Genomic DNA, 16,874 nt, shown 5'->3' on the forward strand with positions numbered 1-16,874 from the left:
TATCATACGACATTGATCAACGCATTTCTATGAAGAAATATAATTCACAAGAATGTTTAAATGTTGAATGTATGTTACATTCCATCAATATACTGTTTATGTAACCTCATGTGCCCCTTATAATCATTTTGCGTCATGAAATTGCTCCCAGTAACTACAGACACACACAGACAGACATCGCAACCCTGCGATAAGACCCTCAAACTAAACCGCAATTGACTGAAAAACGCTTGAGACTTAACAAGCCGGAGAACATTCATCGTCGTATCATTAAGTTCGCTTGGGCAGCTTTCATTAATGTCAATAGTTCACACATACTGCATGTCCATGTTGCTGCTAGCTAGGGCGCTTCAAGCGGTACTACATACCCACATACAATTAAGCACCGTGCATATATTGACAAACCACTCGGCCCTTTGGAGCATCGGCGACAAGAGTGGATAATTAATTTTGCGCCGTCCGTCGCGTGGAGTGAATTGGGATAATCAAGAGTGAATAACATCTTCAATGCCACTCCTGGCTGTATCATTGGCTGTCATTCTGCTTGTATTGATCATTAATTGGTGTTGGTGATTCAAAATTAATTGCTAATTCACTTTAGAGGACATGCCAATGATAAAGTACGAGTACGAGTGCATTTTGTCAATTTGTCAATGCACTATTATGTGATGGTATGCATAATAATAATAATGGATTTGCTTCAGCATTGTTTACCCACCCTCATGTGACAGTGCTCTGTATCATAAACACCCTTTTAATGCATTAATTCCTGCCATTTTCCCATTTGATTAACACTTCCTTCTCACGTAGAATTATTTGGTGTAGAGGTGTAAATTAGATTCTCATTGTTAACGGCATAACTGCATATAAGAATAGACTAAAGAAGTAAATAATGAGTAAATATTTTAATAGATAGTAAATGTTGTATACCGGTAATAAATCCCTCTTGTGAAGTAACAGCACCTCAAGAATGTAAATAATGTATACTCTCACAGTGGAGTAAAAAGACTACAGAAATATCTACTCATGTTGTGTATGACTAAGGAAAATTACATAATGATTTGGGAATGCTAAATATAGGTACATGTACATGTACGTTTGATTCCATCGAAAGTAAAGAAAATTTATAAAATTCAGAAAGAATGCATCCAAAAAATTCACAAAAATTTGCAATGTTCTAAGCCAAAATATAATCCAAATACAGAGCGATGTGATGATAGAGACTTCTAAAAATATGAACGTAGAGAAATATATACAAATATAAATGTAAATTACGAGGGATAGAGATTCAGAGATACTGTCAAAGTGAAGAAGCTCAACTGATCGCAGACGAGATAAGATGACAGAATACGATGTCTGTGACAGACTTCAATGTTCATACTAAACCTAGATAAATATAAATGTACATGAATGTACATGTACCTCATGAAAATAGGGGCTGAAAGAGAAAGGCAGAAGGGGGAGAGAGAGTGCAAGAGAAAGAGTGAAAAAGAAAGAAAGAGAAAGAGAGTGAAAGAGAAAGAGGAAGAGGGTGAAAGAGAAACAGAGTGCAGAGTGAAAAAGAAAAAGTGAGAAAGATTTTCTCTTGGGCTGACCACAAATTGAAAACAAGGGGAGGGAAAGAGAGAACTTTCTCTTTTTTTTGGGGGGGGGGGAGGGGGAGGAGAGAGGGAGAGAGAAGAGAGAGAGGGGGAGGATAAAGGGAATAAGAGGTAGAAAGCAGAGACATAATGTAACGTCCCTCTGGGATAGACCCAAATTTGAAAACAATACCTAGTGAATTAACATAGAAAGGGAAAAAAAGATGAAGAAAAGAAAAATTTGGGGGACTCTTACTGTAGCTCTCACGTTTGCCCAGGGTGTCGGCTTCATTAGTGGGGACAAACGAATGTCATTAGCTTTCATTACACTTGATCGGTTAGAGAGATACCTCGCGAGGGTTTAATTACTCATCAGAAGATGAATTTTCACACGCATGAAAACAGATGGGAATAGGGCCCATCCAAGCTGAACCAAAACTGCTTCTATCTCTCTCTCTCTTGGTAGGCTAGCCAAACATGATCTGCATGAATGATAAGGCTTCATTCGTGAGCACCCATCAATGCTCCTAGCGCTAGCTGCCAAGATCGAGACCCAGCCAAACTTATATAAAAAAAATCTTTGATATATATTTTACAAAGACAAAGTTAGTGCATGCATCATAGAGATCTAATCTTGCGATCTTCCTTGCAGATACAAATCAAACGCACAATGAACTGTACATACATCCATGTGTTGGATTTAGAACTTTAGGGGGGAAATCTAATTTACTCCACAAATTATGTGGTGCTTCAAATCTCATTTATTTCTCATCAGGTGGTTTAAACATTAGCAGTTCAAATAAATCATTGTGCTTCAATAATACCTCCTAAGATCGAAATCTGTAACTGTATTTCTTTTCCCAAATAAATATATCTTACGAATAACAAACTACCGACTCTACTCTGTTGATAGTGCATGTGATAAAGTACTCTCAATCACAGCTCATAATTTTGCCTCGATGCAGTACGAAAACAAATAACTCTCCGGCCTCCAGCAAGACGCTCATTAGCTATCCTCATTTCTTGTTACCGCTGACACACACCGAATAATGAATAATAACTCCCCCTCCTCCAGCTAATGAGACAACGTGTTTTTTTTTCTTGGATTTACAGCGTGTCCACACACAAAACAATTTATCCCGAAACTCTATAACGAAACGTTGTATAAAGAATCATCGTATAAATTCCAGGATGTCCACACACAGAAGAAAGTAATCCTGAAACTCTACAGCGAAATGTTGTATAGGTGCGCAGTTTGCTACTGCAATCATGAAATGGAAGCGAAAATGAGAGGTCAGGTCTCCTTTCGCTCGAGTTCACGTTAAGCCCCGCCCAGTTATACCGTTCTAGTTCGACTATACTGTACGTCCACACACAACATATTCCGTGATAAGGCGTGATCGTTTCGTTATATATGACGATTCGTTATACGACGTATAGTTAGTAAGCGTCCACACACACAATTTCATTGTATAACTATTGCGAAACAGTATAACTATCCCGAAACGGTATAACTAATCGCGCCTAATCACAGATAATGTTGTGTGTGGACACGGGTGAAATGCAGGGTGTGAAGGATCGTAAATCATCGCACAGGCCTCTGATGACACACACCATCCACCTAACGAACCCTTGCATTCATGACGAGCATGATGATTGAGATTTCTTAACACTTCAAACTGTATCCTAGATGAGCTTTACGACCATTAAATGTCAACAAATAAGTCTTGATATTTTTTTATAAAAAGATTGAATACATGTATATAGACTGCAATTTAAATTTGTGGGTGAGCAAACTTGCGCATTATGTTATGAACGTTAAAAGTGCATGATAAAAAAAATACCAATCAAAGTCTACAAATGATGTACATGCTGTACATGTACATGTACGATTATATTTGTATGTTTTTTATGGAGAGAGAAGGGAGAGAGAAAGGGAAAGAGAGAGAAAGAGAAAGGGGGTGAGAGAGAGAGAGAGAGAGAGAGAGAGAGAGGGGGTGAGAGAGAGAGAGAGAGAGAGAGAGAGAAAGAGAAAAAGAGAAAAAGGGAGAAAAGGAAAGAGAGAGAGAAATATAGATGTTACAATGTACAGTTCCTTTAGTTGCAAAACAAATTAAATGAACAATGAAACATTAATTTCATCCTTTCTCCAAGATATTCTCTCCAATGTTTCCTTTGTTGTGTGACTTTTATTACTAACCTGCTACTGAATTGCCCAAATGGTTTTACAAGGTGTAATGATCACACTTAACAACCACTATAAATGTGATAAGTATAGAGCCCATTAGATCACAGAACAAATCAATCATTGAGATTCAAAATAAATAGAGCTCCCCCAATGACCTCTGGATGAAGTTATAAACTTGAATTTAATAGGGTTTTTAAAGATGAAGTTGAGTTCTGGTCATGCGATTGCATTGTGAAAGAAGTGGTGTGGAATCGATCCGAAAGGGTTAATCATCTAGCATATAAGTATTGGTGTGTATTAATTTCTGGAATCACCAAAATGATAAAAAGTTTTGCCCAGTCTTGGTAAAGTTACAAGCACTGAACAAGGACAAATATAGGGATTGCATGCACGAACATGTGGTAAAAAATCTGTCCTGATTTGTATGCTGTTACATGCCATATTCAGAATATGAAGGCATTTTAAGTGCCATGCTTCTCAGGGAACATTTTTTATCTGATGTTCCTCCACACTTGCATAATTACAATGATCAACGCTCACAAATCATTTTTTACCCCTTTCTACATGTCAAACTCAAATTTCTCTTTAATGATTGAAGCTTGGGCACTGAGCAATGTCACCCAGATGTACTGAAAGTATGAAATGTCCCCTTCAGCCCTCTAAACATTGTATTTGCACATTGTTTTGATTAGTTTAGTTAGATATCTGAAAGCAAGCTCCGGAGCAAAATTACGTTTTCAAGGGCTGACAGAGTTTTGATGCAGTGGCTACATCATCAATGTCCTGTGGGTGGTTCAAGGTTTGAGTCCCATTGTGGCACTCAGAAAATTTTGTTTATCTATAAACGTGCCCTTTGGGTGGAGACATTACACATATTTAATGTATATGTATTAATGTATATTTGCTACTCTCCACCCAGGTGAAGTAAATGGGCACCTGGTAGGTAGACATGTGTTGCATGCTTTGTCCTTCGGGCGGAGACTTATTACAATGTAATCTTTGTCACTCTCCACCCAGGTGAAGTAACTGGGCACCTGGTAGGTAGAAATTTGTTACTTCTTTAGCAATCTCATCATGGCAGCTTGGCTAAAGCTGGGGTAATGATACAATATTTTGTATGAGAAGTAGTATATATTTGTATAGTAGCACTCTGTGATATTATATATCAATTATTCATATGCAGGATGTGACAGGAGGATTTCATACAATAGTGAAGCTGGAAAAAGAGAAATGAATGTTTTGTGTAAAGACTCACTCCATCTCCTCTCCTTTCCATTGTAATGAACATCATGAATCTACTTTGTACATTTAAGTAATCATTATTCATGCAGAGCCATGAGTCATTCCTATAGATGGCAAAAGTGACTGCAAACAGCTATAAATATCGGGAGAATGAAATGGAAAAGTGTATCCTATTCCTAGGCTTAGCTTCAAATGGGTTTTATAAGTAGAAATTGGTGGAACCAACTACAGTACATGTTCATGTACTGTGCATTGTAGTTAAAGTTTTTTGTTGTGTTTGACGAAACATCGGAATCGGAATGTGAGAAAAATCTATGGTTTTAGCTTCCAGTGTAAATGCAGCTAATGACTCAAGTATAAAAAGTGTTTTGGGTGGTTAAATCACCTGTGGCAATGTCAAGAGAAATACTTCTTGACCTCTTACAAGTACATGACTGTATTTCATAAGTCATCTTCTTAACCTTAATCTGAATAATGCAAGACATACAGAGACTACAGTCTCATCTTTCATTTTTCAAGATCAATTATACATGTACCGGTAAGTCTGCTTTTTTCTTCTTTCTGTCTCAAGAGCTGCATTTACACTGCATCCAAAAATCATGGAATTTTCTCACATTCCAGTGTTTTGCCTAGATACCAAAAATCGAAATCCAAAAATGCACCTCTGGAGAGTGGTTTTTTATAATGCCTGCTGAAGTTTCACTGATTTTGCAGTGTAATGCAAAGTTTGGTAAGATAAAGAGTTTTACTCACGTAACTCTCCTCGCTTCCATGCTGATGCACGCAGAGCACCGATGAGTGGCGAATGCGCAATAATCAACCAAAAATAGGCGTGAGCAAACTTTGGCGTTTTTAATGGGTTTTTCCGTAATGTAAATGGTAGTCCCAAAAATATCAATGAGCTTTCAAAATGGTGTAAAAGGGCCTCTCATCTTTCTTGGTGAAGAAGATTGCATTATTCAAGTTGGAGCAAGCTTCGCAACGCTTCCGCACCTTTCCCTCCGAGCTGAGGGAAACACTAGGACTAGGAGGTTGCCACAAAAATGCGTCATGAGACTCCATCATCCCAAGAAGGGTGTGAATTCGTTCCAAGGGGGTACGATAGCTTTGCCTTCCCTTTTCCTCGGTACCACACAAATCTTTTTTAACTTCATGCTCATTTTAAAGAAAATGCATACTAATGAACATGCTTTCAAGCTAGCAACAATAACATTGTTATTTGTTTGAATGAGTTTTGTTTTGTGTGTTTTAAGAAAAACTACAATTCTAATGCATTAACCCTGAGTTATTGAGACTGAGATCAAAGGTGCAATCAAACCTGCTTAAGCGACAACATGTATAGAAAGACCACCTGTCTACAACATGTATAAAGACCACATTTGTCACCCCTGAAAACATGTTTCTCTAAGAAACATTTTTAAAGGCCATCTTTACTAGTGTACAGGAGGGATAAGACCACCCTGCAAGGTCACACGACAGGCGGTTATCTCATCAAATCAGCTCTCAATTAACATAAACAAAAAGGCATCATGGGGGACCAACCGGCACCAATTAGGCATTGTTTAGTATATAGAGGGCGCAAGTAGCTATAAGTAGTGCAGCGGGGCTTTAAAGGAACTGGCGGAGAATACTTGAATGGCGATCTCTCAGAGAGGAGCGGAAATCAATCGCCACCTGCCTTGACAGGCGGAAGAGATGAAGACATCATGCATGGCATCTTCACCAAAGACTCACCGATCCACCGATCAGCCCGCCCAAGCAAGAGGGCAACTAAACCAAGAGCCTACCTCCCCCTTGTATTTCTTCATCTATAATTTGCAAGCAGGTGTTGTGTAGTCAAGGATACCATACCCCTATCCCTTGAGTTTGACTCCTTGCCCTCCTATCCCTTTTGCCTAGCTTTCAGCATTCAGTACAGTGTACATACAGTATATGTACTTGATCCTGATGTGTTCTCAGTGCAGGTGATACAAAGTTATGCATCCTATTAACTAAAATCAACTAGGAAAAAAACGCAAAACAAAATGTGAATAAACGAAATCTTTTAGTTGCGTTTTAGTCCTTGCTTGCTGTGTTTGGCGCTTTGACAAAGTTTTTTTTGGTCCAAGTTCTAAGAAGGGCAAATTATCAAATTCCCAGGTTAATTCCTGGGGCATTAATTCCTGTATGATGCAACTCCATGACCATGTATGAGATGTATGAGAATGAAGAGGATATTGTAAAGGGCTTGTTCAGACTAGTGCTTTCCTGTATGATGCAACTCCATGTACAGTATCAGGAAGAAAAGGATATTGTAAAGGCTTGTTCAGGCTGTGGCTTTCGTGTTTATGACCTTCAGATTAGGAAAAAGGTACATGTAATTACTTAATGACGAGCTATAGGGTTCATACATGTACATTGTACACGTACAACTTGTATACAATGAATTCCGGTAGCCTGAACTGAATATAATATGAATGCTAGTGATAAGCAAAAGCCTAGTACGTGTATGGTCATTGAGAAGGAACTGGCAACATGGGTTGGGCATTGTTCTTCAGGGGAGAATGAAATGTACATGTACATGTAACTTACAAGTTACAATGGATACTGATTACAGAAAGTGGTGGGGGGGGGGGGGGGGGGGGGGGAGTGAAGAGGTCATGTGTTTCTGACCCCCCCCCCCCCCTCCCCTGTTGCTACACCGCAGGCCTTTGACCTTTGTTAATCCTTTCCAGGCAGTCATTCTACTTCGAAATGTTGTGGTTTCGCTCAATTTACACATACTGTAGTTTTTATTCAGAGCCCTAAAAAATATTCCAGGTGTATGCATATACACGTAGAATGGGCATAATTTCTGCACTCATTGTGTAGCCTCTATTTTTGTAATTTCAGTGCCCCTTCAATGACTATCAGTATACTCATGATAACCAATTGTCTAATGAATTCTCCGAAAAAGTTATGGTATGGGTGTGCTTCAAAAGTTTCTCACTACCGGGATGAGGTGACAAGAGCTTCTAAATATTGCAGGCCAATTCCAGCTCTTGCCACCACTACTCCATCTAAACACCTGGGTCTTTCATTGCAGCGAGCTGTAGCCAATTAGCGCTGGGTATTAAACTCATTACTACACCCCTAGCTCACATGTCCCACGGTGCTTGGTCAGAGCCCAGCTATCGGGAGGTGACAGAATCCCCTGGAGATAGAGGCAGTGCGCCAAAAGCGCCACCTTTGTTTCTCGTGACAAGCCCTCAATGGTGATGCCTGATTCATCATCAGATTAATTATGCCCCCTCCCTTTCCCCGGACAGCTAGGCTACAAATTTATTAAGATATCAGCAATAGAATAAGAGGATAAGACCAGACCTGCCAACCTCTGGAGTTCAAAAACTACATTCTTTTAATCCCAAAAGTTGTATTTTACTGACAGAAATTGATTTTTTTTTTAAAATTAAAAAAGATCAATGCCTCTTACAGTTCCTACAGTCCATACAGGAAGAATTTTGTTATGGATTATTGGTTGAATATGCATTACCGTATTTCATCATGACTGGTGTGCTCGATGAACCAATGAACATCCCCAAAAAGCCGATGTGAGATGCTTTTTGGGTACTTTACAGGACAGAATGGGCATCTTGCCATTGGAAATATCACACACACACACAACTAAATACATATACCAGTAAAAATATTTATTTGAAAATCGTACTATCCTATTTAAATCTAAAAATCGTAAAAAATATGATTAAATCATAGTGGTTGGCAGCTCTGTAATACCCATTTGATGCTAATAAAGTAATGTTTCAACACCGATGCCCGATTTATCCTCGGATTAAAGCCCCCACCCGTAGTGCCCCTGACATGAATAAAATGCCCATGGTGGAAAATACAAAGAGAAATGTCAAGAGCAATCTTGCTGAAATAAGAGATGAATTTCGCTCCTGGTAATGCCAAATTTATCATCAGATTTATAGTTCTCAAGACCTAAAGATGCCTGTGGTGGAAATGACCAGAAAATGGCACCTTGATTAAGATGAAAATTCTGAAGGGTTGACTTATAATTTGTCACCAGATTAATGAGTCCACCTCATAATTATAATACCGAAGCTCCAAGGTGCAAATGATGGATAGTTTTAATAGACCATGACAACTCTTGAGCTTGGATGAGACAAAATATTATGTAAACTGATATTTTTATGTCAATTCATGTTTATGATTCTATAATCTGTCTATATATTTAAGTTTTGTTGAACTCTTTTTAAATCTGAGCTTGTAAAACTTGAATTTGTAATTTAGCTCTCAGCCTACCAGTTTGCAACTTTTTACATGTAAACCATTCTAGTACTACAGGTGGACTACATGCATGAAACAAGTCCAAAATACTTGACGATTTCTAGGACATACTTTGGACTTGCCCTAAGAATTTTGTTCATCTACATGTACTGTGTTTAAAAGAAACCTACTTTCAGCCACAATGCTGTTTTTGAGGCAAAACATATATTATAAAGAATTAAGACAACATTACAAAAGATTAACATGGACAAAATTACAGCTCATTTACAAAGAATAAATACATATAAGTGAATGGATCGCCAAAATAGAGTATCTCACCTTGCAGAGGGCAGCATATCAAACATCTACTGCAGAGTGTTCCGGGGTTTCTCGTCTCGCTTGGGTGATATCGCTGTAGACGTATGATGTATGGTGTGTATCAAAGGTTTCCTTGGTAGCCTGCTTCATCTGGTTACACAGCTTGATGATCTCTTTTCGTCTCATGAAGAGAATGACGAGGGCTAATAAACCGATGATGCTCAGCACGGCAATCAGCAAGATGTAAGAAGTCTTCATCTGTTCATCCATGTCCGTGTTTTGGATGTGCCCGCATTTCAGCTCCATCGGGTCCAGGTCGATGATGCGTTTACCCCCATGCACGATACTGTCCATGGAGCAGTTGAGCTTCTCTTGATCAACCACGGTCACCTCGGTGTCATTCGACTGCAGCCAGACAACAAAGTCTTTGAGGTTGCAATTGCAGGTGAGAGGGTTGCCGGTCAAGTTGATCGTAAGCGCGCTGGAAAATTTGTCAAAGCTTTCCAGGTTCTCTATCGGCAAGCCCGTGATGCTGTTCATGCTCAAGTCAATGAACGAGAGATTGGGGAGCGTTTCAACTTCAAATAGGTTAGTGTTGATCATGCCAAGTCTGCTATTACGTAGGTGAATTCTACTCAAGGGACTTGAACCTGATGACAAGTTGAAGTTGAAGGTACTCGAACTCAGATCTCCGAGCAAATTGTCATTGAGCATGATTTCTTCCAGACTCGGCATGGATGATTTGATGAATGTATGCGTGACCTGCTCTGACACGCTTTGGTTCCGGTAGAGCGCATTATTCAGATGTAGCTCCCGGAGCCTATCAAGACTCTTAAACGTTGTGTGAGCACTCAGCCTAAGAGCATTGTCATCTAAAACTAACTGCTCTAAATTTGGAAAACAAATGGAACTAAATGACCTCGGTCTCGTGAAATTAATTTGGTTGTTACTCAAATCCAATTTCCTAAGATTTGTCAATGTACCAAATACTGATTCACATTTGATGAGATTTGTCTTGGTAGTGTTTGTAATCGTCAGGGACTCTAATTTGCTGTCGATATCCCCGCTATGAAGCTCACGATACGTCGGCCAGTATCCTGTACATACCACGTTGGGTCCTGAACATACACAGCCTGCAGGACTCGCTGATAGCTCGCACGCATCATTTTGAGCAGAAGACAGGAGTGGAAGCAAAAAAACAAGGCAAACAGAAAGAGTTCTCAGGGTATCCATTTTGCCGGCAGGTAATGGTTTAGTTCTCTGCATTAGAAGCATTGGAAGTAGTACATGTAACAGCAGAGTATCCCGCAGCTAGATGAACATCGTTACGCCAGGGATCTGCAGTCAAAATATAAAACAAGAGAGGAATTATGAAAAGTTGGCAGAAATTGAAGATTCAACAGTGACTCATCCATGCTTTCAATCCATTATCCAAAGTACCAAGGTTGATTTTAGCTAAAACCCTTTTTGGTCAATCATTCCACATATTGTGGTTTGGTTCAATATAGTGTTTGCATTCAGAACCCTAAAAACTGTACCAGATGCAGGAGTAGAAAGAGCAAACATTTTTCATTTCATTTCGTTTTATTTCCATTTCCAACAAAATAAATAAAGTACATGGGATTGCATTGTACATAGTAAAACAATTTCTTCACACACTGCATCCATTTTTTCTTGCATGACTATGCCAGGAATTAAAAAATAGGAAAATAAGCTTTAAAGGTAAAGACCAGTTATGGTCATGCGAATGCATTGTGAAAGAAACGTTGTGGAATCGATCAGAAAAGGTTGATTATCTAGCATCTAGCATCTGCAAGGTTCTGGAATCATCAAAATGATAAGAAATTTGGCCCATTCTTCGTAAAGTTACAAGCACTATACACAGAAAGATGTATATGGGACTACCCTATATCTCTCACAGACCATGAGAGAAACAAATTTACCAAATATATGAATTAGTAGGCGGTTTCCCGGCAAATTTTTTATCATCGTGTATTAGTCAAAACATATTCTTTCACATGATTGGTAATGAGAGCTTCCATTTCATTTTTTGAAATTGGGGCATTTCCAATACTGGTCTTTACCTTTAAGATCCTTTAATTGGCAACACATTGAGAGGTTCTGACTTTTGAATCATTATTTTCGATCAAAATTGGCTCTAGTCAATTCATGTACATCTGATGAATAAACCATTACAAGGACACTTTAGCAACAGAGAACAGAAATGAAGCATTACAAAATCTCAAAAAGAGCTTTGGGAAATGATGGAAAAAAGGCAAACTTAAGAAGCCCCACATAATGTACATGCTAAAATCACATAAAAAAGAAAAACAAATAAATGACCAATTATAACGATAAATAATAAAACTTAACTCACAGCAGTATTTTACAAACGTGGCTGTCATTTGGTGATTTTATTATACAGCACATCTGCGATACACATGCATACATACAAAGTGTACCACTGTACATGTATTACGAACATGCATCAGCATTTTGCAAGTCCTGGTGATCCAGGAACGATCAGCATTTCTTACTTACATACTCAAACTGAACGCATTTACTTAAATCCAGAACTAGGGACTTGTTGAAGAAGGCACACATGTGTACAATGTAGGCCTACATGTATCCATCCGCTACAACGAGACGACAAACCAAATAACAAATTTCAGCTATCGTGACTGCTCAATATATTACGACCATCACCGAGAGGGACTGAACAAGGATGCCTAGTAGCTGAATTTAGCCAGCCAGCACACACGTGTATGCATGTACCTAAATGCCGAGCTAACACACTTTGCACGCACACCCTGGTTTGGTGTCACAGCGATGAATGTCGCTGCTGCTGCACATACACTGTACATGCGAGTACTTGAACATACATTAACTTTAAAGTCATCAAATGAACAGAGAGAGGGAGGGAGGGAGGAAGAGAGAGAGAGAGAGAGAGAGAGAGAGAGAGAAAGAGAGCAGTAAATTACACATTTAGACATGTACAGATATAATGCACATTTGTATTGTGGAATTAAGCTCGACTGAGGTGGGGGGGGGGGGGGGACTTTACTCTAAAAGCATTCTCCATGTTATCCCCTGAATGCAAGTCTAATATAAAGGCCAAAAATGTAGTCATTGTAACACAAACATACAGTTGTACTGAATGTATGTTCTGGAAGTGTATTATACACACATTTTGGAAGAAAACCAAAGTACTGTACATATTATTATACACAAAGCAATCAAATACAAGAATCTAGTGGGAAAATGGCCTTAAATGATAACAAAACGGTAGGCTAATAACAATATTCAATGTATTTATTTGTATACAATGTACATGTATTACAAACAATATCCACATGAACTATGATTTAATACTAAACTTATGACTCCATTTGAAAATTGAAATTTGTTAAAAGAATAAAAACAATTTATATTGATGCTTGTATATATGTACACCCTGTATATACCACTGAGGATGGATATGTGATGTGGAATTGATTTGTTTAATTACAGTAATCCTCTTCAAATGTTGTCTGAGGACATTTTTATCATTTAATGTTCATGTACATATAACCACAACATATTTATGCAAGCCCCACAACCGTTTTGGGAATACCGGTACTTATAATGTTGATAAGACGAAAGTGAGTAAAATGTAGGCCAGTGTGAAACATGGTTGGAAATATTGTGTGAGACATATCAAACTGATACATATACATGTACATGTAGTTAATTTTTAAAAATGAAAAAAAAAAAGGTTTAAATCTAAGTACAATGTAGCTTACAGTAGCACCAAAAGTGTACTAGCAGGTTTGCTCATTAGGGGGAATTAGGATAATGCCTTATTTATCACTGCTCATTTTAGGGAGTGCCTAGATATCATCCATTTTGAAGTTGGTCTTGAGCTCTATGTACAGTGTATGTTGTACATGTACATGTTTGTAAGCGTAAGAGCTGGAGTTGATCAGGCTATCATCATTTTTCTATAGGATTCAGGGGTGGATCCAGGAGGGGGATGCCCCCCCCCCCTTTTCTTCGATGAAAAATAGCAGGGAAAAAAGCTAAGAAATATTGATATTCACATAAATGTTCAGTATACACATTCAGAAATGCCTCAAAATGTACCATACATGTAGCATCTGAAGGTTCATAATTTTCTGAGGCCGTTAAAGGTACTATGTCCCTTTTGCAGCCAACCTCAAATGCTGTAGAACTTTGCAGGAATTATGAATATGTCATGTATGTCCTATCTGTGAAATTTAAACATTAGCAGTGTCCTCATATTCAAATTATGCCAGGAAACCAGTTTACTTGCTAGACTTCACTGTCAGACACTATTGAGTGACTGACTGCCTTTTTTCTTCTTTGGTAATAACATACATGAAAAGAGTTGTAAAGCGTACATGAGCATTTGTGTACATCAATAACCCACATCTTGTGATGGCCAAGATTAAACTGATTGAATCTTTGCGCAGCATAAAACGTATGGCCATTCGGTACAATTGTCTGAAAATCAAGACTATTACTTTTGGGCTCTATAGCCCTAAAGTCGATTTGACAACTAATAATCATTATTTTCCCACTTGAAGACATTTTCAAGCCCCACCTTTTTTAGGGAAGTTCTAAATTAGTATTATCTTTCAAATGCAGTTGGAATTTAACTTTTTCATTTTTTTGGCCTGCAAATGGGACATAGTACCTTTAAGGGGGCCCCGGACCCCACACAGTAAAGGCTTTGCACTTGCAATTTTGTACATTTCACCCCCCCCCCCCACCCTTGGAAAATCCTGGATATGGCCCTGAGATTTCATGATGATACCATTACTTTCAATATCTACATGTACATCTGTTCTCCTGTTTCTTTCAAAGTATGCACTTACAAGTGTGGAGAAATGCAGCATAAACAATGTTACTCAAAGCCATCACTAAAATGACTTACCAGTACTGTTTCGGAATCTAGACGCCACATACAGAATAATCAAAGTTTAATTCCTCAGCATTACATCCAACTTAAAGCTTATCTGCCATAGTTTACAGGAGGGATTAGAGCGCTCTGCAAGGTCACTGGACAGGTGGTTATCTCATCAACTCAGCTCTCAGTTAACATAAGAAAAAGAGGATCATGGGGGACCAATGGTCACCGATTAGGCTTTGGTTGTTATATAGAGGGCGCAAGTAGCTACAAGTAGTGCAGTGGGCCTTTAAGGATCCTGCTGAAGTAGATATATGGTTCTTCTCAGTATTTTTGCCATCACAACAGATGATGTGTGACGGTTTCATCCACCCTTGCATATCAAGTTGGATTTAATTGAAGCAGAAAAATAAGAGGAATGCATGTAGGTCAGTGAAAGTTTGAGCAAAAAAAAAAAAAAATGATAAATAAGTTACACATTTTTGAAGTTGTGATCAACCAAACACAAATTGGCAACACTATGATACATGTATCTTGCAACTCCTCTCCAATTCGCTCTTTACAGAAAATGTCATAACTTTCATTTTTTTTAGTTATTGATGATGGAATAGATTTGTTTCATACAGGGGTTGTAACCGGTGTATAGAAACATATTTGCAATATTTATATTTAGGGTGCATGTAAGATTGAAAATTTTCTCTAGGGAAAATAGAAATATATATATGATTTTTTTTTTTACTACAGAGGAAAATGGGAGGGAGCTTGCGAGATACATTAGAGTTGCAAATTTGTGTTCTTCTTCTTCTTCAGTTGCAGTACAGGCGTCAGGTGTATTGTCGTACTGTTGAGGTGTTTGATTGATCGCAAACTTAATAAATTAATAACTTTCTCAATTTGAATATAATTTCGCTCAAACTTTCACTGACCGTTCATCATATTTTTGCAGCTGCTATCAATTAATACCAACTCATTATCACGGTGGACTTCCCTTTCAGGAAGCTACTGTGCACTGTGTGCCACGCCCAAGCATCACCAACTATCAGAGTACTAGATACTGTTCATGGATGACTACACTTCAGCAGGAGACATTAATGCCAAAAATATTGACCCTAATCTTCATTTCTGGTCAAAAAAATTTACAAGCTTTAGTGGCTCTCTTCTGGAAACAACATTGGATGAAAATGACGTAGGCCACTCTAGGAGTCTAGGACTAAACATAGTAATCCACTGAAATACTTTGAAGATTTTTTTCTTCGATCTGTTCTCTACATACAGGGTGTAGTTCAAAAATAGGGAACCATATTTTTCACACCGCTACTGGAAAAACAAAAATACTGGTAAGTAATCATGCAGCATTGAAGCAGCTTCTATACTAGACGGCAAAATCTGTCTGCTTGGAGGAGTTTTATTAAAACATGTTTTGTGTTCTGAACTTCTGATGCTCTTCTGCAGTACCAAGAGAGAGGGATTCGATGATGCCAGATGCGGTCTCAGCAAAACATATCCCTGAACAAAATAGACTTATTTTATTTTTGGTCTAAATGGATTTCCATATACTGCCTGCCAACACTAAATGTACATGACAACTTACAGCTAGTGAATATAATATTATTTCTATGTTATTGTGTTTCCTTTCTTCCAATTTTCTTGTTTGCTCTTGAGTCTTTATTCTTTATATTTACTGTATTGCTAATAAATCCAAATTATTAAAAAATATTATATAAACATGGAAAGGCAATTATTCCAAAACTTATTGTCGTTGTTGTTGTTGAATGAGATGGGTGAAGGCAGTCAACCCACCCCCCCCCCCCCCCACCCCCAATCGACAGGGATGAGGACAAAGCAAGAATTCTCACAAAACTATGACTAGAATCTAGATCTCACAAAGTAACATACCAACATGAAATTACATGATACATCATCATCATCACAATCCTGCATCCCGAGTATTCTTACATACTTCAAAGTAGTGACTCATCTTCTCTTAGTAAATGCAACGGCTCGAGAACAAAGACTCAAGAGCGAATTTTATGATATCCCCCAAAGTCTGCAGTCCATCTCAGCTCAGTGCCAAGAGTCCTACTTTGTCACATTGGATTCGCCCGAGCGTTCAGCGAGAGTACATAGCGCAATGTACGTTGTCCATGGGCCTTGACCGACCCCGAAAAGTCGGACTCACCCATTTCAAAACATCACGATAATCTGTCATTTTCAACTCATTAACCTACATAAAAATCACTGACAGCAACGGTAATTGTATTGATACTCACCAAATACCCATGTCACGTAAGATAAATCAATTTATAGAGTCTTTGGCGAGTTGAAATTGTAGATTATCTCCAAGATATTATCCTCGTCTCAACTCTCAAGTACAAGATGTGTAACGTGA

General features: G+C 38.4%; 1 protein-coding gene across 1 annotated transcript in view; it reads right to left on the minus strand.

Moving 5' to 3' along the window:
- Positions 1-16,874, minus strand: part of LOC100890978 (trophoblast glycoprotein) — a 38,503-nt gene extending 21,629 nt beyond the window's left edge. Inside the window, exons 1-2 of the mRNA XM_030994723.1 lie at positions 16,756-16,874; positions 9,598-10,914 (exon numbers count right to left, since the gene is read on the minus strand). Coding sequence (XP_030850583.1) covers positions 9,616-10,851 — 1,236 coding nt within the window. The 5' untranslated portion in view covers positions 10,852-10,914; positions 16,756-16,874 and the 3' untranslated portion in view covers positions 9,598-9,615. The remainder of the gene's footprint in view (positions 1-9,597; positions 10,915-16,755) is intronic.

The sequence above is a fragment of the Strongylocentrotus purpuratus genome, unplaced genomic scaffold (assembly GCF_000002235.5).
Source record: "Strongylocentrotus purpuratus isolate Spur 01 unplaced genomic scaffold, Spur_5.0 spur5_scaffold_21, whole genome shotgun sequence".
Taxonomy (NCBI): domain Eukaryota; kingdom Metazoa; phylum Echinodermata; class Echinoidea; order Camarodonta; family Strongylocentrotidae; genus Strongylocentrotus; species Strongylocentrotus purpuratus.